The 3,202-nt window shown below is 53.1% G+C and overlaps 1 protein-coding gene across 1 annotated transcript; it reads right to left on the bottom strand.

Moving 5' to 3' along the window:
• Nucleotides 1-1,134: 1,134 nt before the first annotated feature.
• Nucleotides 1,135-2,428, bottom strand: LOC308417525 (forkhead box protein D4-like; the record flags this gene model as incomplete). The annotated part of the gene is given in 2 exon segments (XM_080912907.1): nucleotides 1,135-1,359; nucleotides 1,361-2,428. Coding segments are annotated over 2 exon segments (1,293 nt in total).
• Between the last annotated feature and the right edge of the window lie 774 nt (nucleotides 2,429-3,202).

Raw genomic sequence — 3,202 nt, 5'->3', positions numbered from 1 at the left:
CTTACTTTCCTTGTGTCCTGAAGCAGTATCACCGTTTCAAAGATTTCTCAGAAATTATTTATAAAGAAAAGTCATTGAGAATACTAGCTTGGTTTGTTTGTTTGTTTTTTAGTATATGCAATAGCCGCTTATTTTCCAAGAACAGATAAACTGGTTTAAACTGGTCTCCCGTCATCCTCCTCCAGCTTACCCCAGAAAAACAATCAACTCTTGCATAAGCCCAGCCTTAGGAGGCACGCCAAGAACTGTGGAGATTGGAATAGGAAGACTGTTAGTTAGTTCCAGGCCTCCAAGAGCTACACTGCGAAACTCCCCTTCCAAAAACCTTTCAGAAAGCGTTAGGTGGGGGGGTGAGAGAGACCGGAAGTTGTATTAATTCTTCTAATTCTTTTCCTTCTAGAAGTTTCGTTAGAAATAAAACTATTTTATATGACAAACTTTTGCCCTTAAATATTTGGAATGTTTAGAGCCCATATATTTAAAATGTGTCATCCTAAATATCTATAATGGGTATAAACCATAAAAACGAATTGTAACATAAGAATGAAAATTTTTAACATTTATTTCTATTTGTGAGCGCGAATAACGAGACATAATAGGAAACTAGCGATGTGGCGTCCTGGTTTTAGTATTTTATTCAATCTATATAACTAGGCTTATTTTTAACACTCCCCGCTGGAGTAGGTAGGGCACGTCGTATATGCAAGAAATAAAGGTTATGAAATTACTAGTATTACATACGGGTCTTGGGAAGAGGGAGTGGGTACGCATTCAGCACTGGAGACACGTGCAGTTCCTAGGGAATGCGGTTGGCATCTTTTTGTGTTGCCGACTGTTTTTATTAACAACGAACACCTCACTCGCGTTCACAGTCCTCAGGAAAACCGTGAAGCCACAACTGAAGTGGACAAGACAAGGCGGGACTTGTAGTCCCGGGATGTCCCCGCGTTTGGGTCCTAAGGCGAGCAGAACACTGTTGTAGCAATTTGGAAGGACTTAGTGTGCGCTCCGATGCTGGTTTTCCACACACAAGCCTAGCAGGCGGGTGGTGCAAACCTACAAATGGTTCCATTCTGCCACTTGGCTCCAGGTGTGCCAAGGCGACTCAGCCTTGAGGCTGGGTTTGGGTGCTGCTTAAAAAGCGGGCAAGGTCCCCTCTCCGCCCGAAGGAGAGTCCAGGATTGTCGGCCTACGGTGCTCAGCAGCAGATGGGTGCCGGTCTAGCCGTCTGCCTTTGCCCGGAAAGCAGCTAATGACACAGTGATGCTCTTCCTGCGGCTGCAGCTGCGGTGGCGGAGGCGGCTGCAATGCTGTCCGGGAAGCTGCGGGCACGCGAAACAAACGGGAAGCGGCCTGGGGGGTGCAGCAGGCAGTGTGGGTGCTGCAGCAGGTGGCAGTAGCTCCACGGAGCGAAGGGCGGACTATGCACAGACCCAGTTCCTCCCCCTGGAACCCCCTTCATGATGCTCTCGATGGTGAACGAGGCGCACCCGCGTCCGGACCGAGATCCAGAGTCCTGGTCTCTCTCCCAAGGCTGGGGGACCAGTGCGGACTGCAGCGCGGGGACGGCGAGGGGGGCGGCGGGGTCCGCACCTTCGGCTTTTCCAGGTTCACCCGCATAGGCCGGGGCAGCGAGCAGCAGGTAGCGGAGGGGATACGGATGCAGGGGCGCGCACGGGCGGCTCCCGGGCGGGGCGGCGGGATGGGCTGCGAGGTTAGGCTGCAGCGGGGCAGAGTAGCGGAGCAGGAGGCCGGGCTGGGAGACCTGCAGCGTGGCGGGCACAGAGGCTGGAGGGAAGGGGCAGTGCGGGTGGCCTCCCTGGGGCGGGTGGTGGCGCTTGAAGCGCTTCCTGCGCCGGAGGAAGCTGCCGTTGTCGAACATGTCCTGGGAGGCGGGGTCCAGGCTCCAGTAGTTGCCCTTGCCCGGGTGGCCCGGCTCTCGGGGGATCTTGACGAAGCAGTCGTTGAGCGACAGGTTGTGGCGGATGCTGTTCTGCCAGGCGGGGAACTTTCGGCGGTAATAGGGGAAGCGGCCGCTGATGAAGGCGCAGATGCCGCTGAGCGTCAGGCGCTTGTGCGGGCTCTGCAGGATGGCCATGGTGATGAGCGCGATGTAGGAGTACGGGGGCTTGGCGGGCTGCGGGCCGTCGGCTGTGGTGGTCGCCGGGGTCCGCGGCGCTCGGAACTTGCGGAGGAACCCGGAGGAGTGGCTCAGGTCCCCGCAGTCCCCCGCGCTTCCCCCTGGAAGAGTGCTAGTTCCGGGCCTCTGCAGCGATCGCTCCAGGCACTTTTGACTCTCCTCCTCATTTTCCGTCTGATCTCCGTCTTCCTCCTCGGCCAGCACGTCGATCTCCACCTCATCCTGATCGGAGCTTAGAGGACTGGGCGGCGGAGTGGAGCGAAGGTGCCCAACTCTTGCTAAGTGCATGGAGGATAGGAGGGATGAGGGAGAGGAGGGGACGGACGTGGGGGCAGCTCACCTGGTTTGGGGTAGGTGGATTAGCAAGGATGAGTCTGATGGGAAACTGGAGCGCTCCTAGGTTAGGCTTCGTTGTTCTTTCTGCCCTTTTATTTTTTTCTACCGCCGCGTGGCAAGGTGCATTTGGTGTCTTAAGTTTTTCTGAGAAGCGCTCAGTGGACTTCCCGCTATGTATATATAACCTTCTTTCCCGTTCCTCGGAGTGGAAACACTTCCTCCTGACGCCATCCAATGGTGGGGGTTCTTGGTCCCTCCTCTTCACACCCATCCACTACCGAGGAAGATGCTCTCCTGTTGGTTTAATCAGCCAAAGTGCACGGGCGTTTTTTGGGCTGTTAATGTTGCTCTAAAACTGCACAAATAAAAATCAAGAAGAAAAACAAGATACCCAAAGACATGTGACCGCATCGACATTTAGACCTCCCGGAGTATTGACTTTGGCGCGGGAAAGAGCAATGGAATGTATCTCAAACAGAATGGCACATTGACTTAAAGCTATATACCCCCATTCAAGAGAAATGGTTTCTAGCCTCCACTCAAGCTCCACCAAATAATCCCGTGACTCGATTTCCCTAAAAACTAAAACATCCCAGCATTAGCTGTGGAAGTTCAGTGTAGGTTTTAAAAGGGAAAAAAAAAATACAGCATTTTCTTAGTCTCTATTTCTCCAGCTTCTTTTAATATTTAGCCAGAGCAACAGAGGTGCACATTATCTTTCGCATT

Source organism: Micromys minutus (assembly GCF_963924665.1).
Source record: "Micromys minutus genome assembly, chromosome: 2".
NCBI classification, from domain to species: domain Eukaryota; kingdom Metazoa; phylum Chordata; class Mammalia; order Rodentia; family Muridae; genus Micromys; species Micromys minutus.
This window is presented reverse-complemented; position numbering and strand designations above follow the sequence as displayed.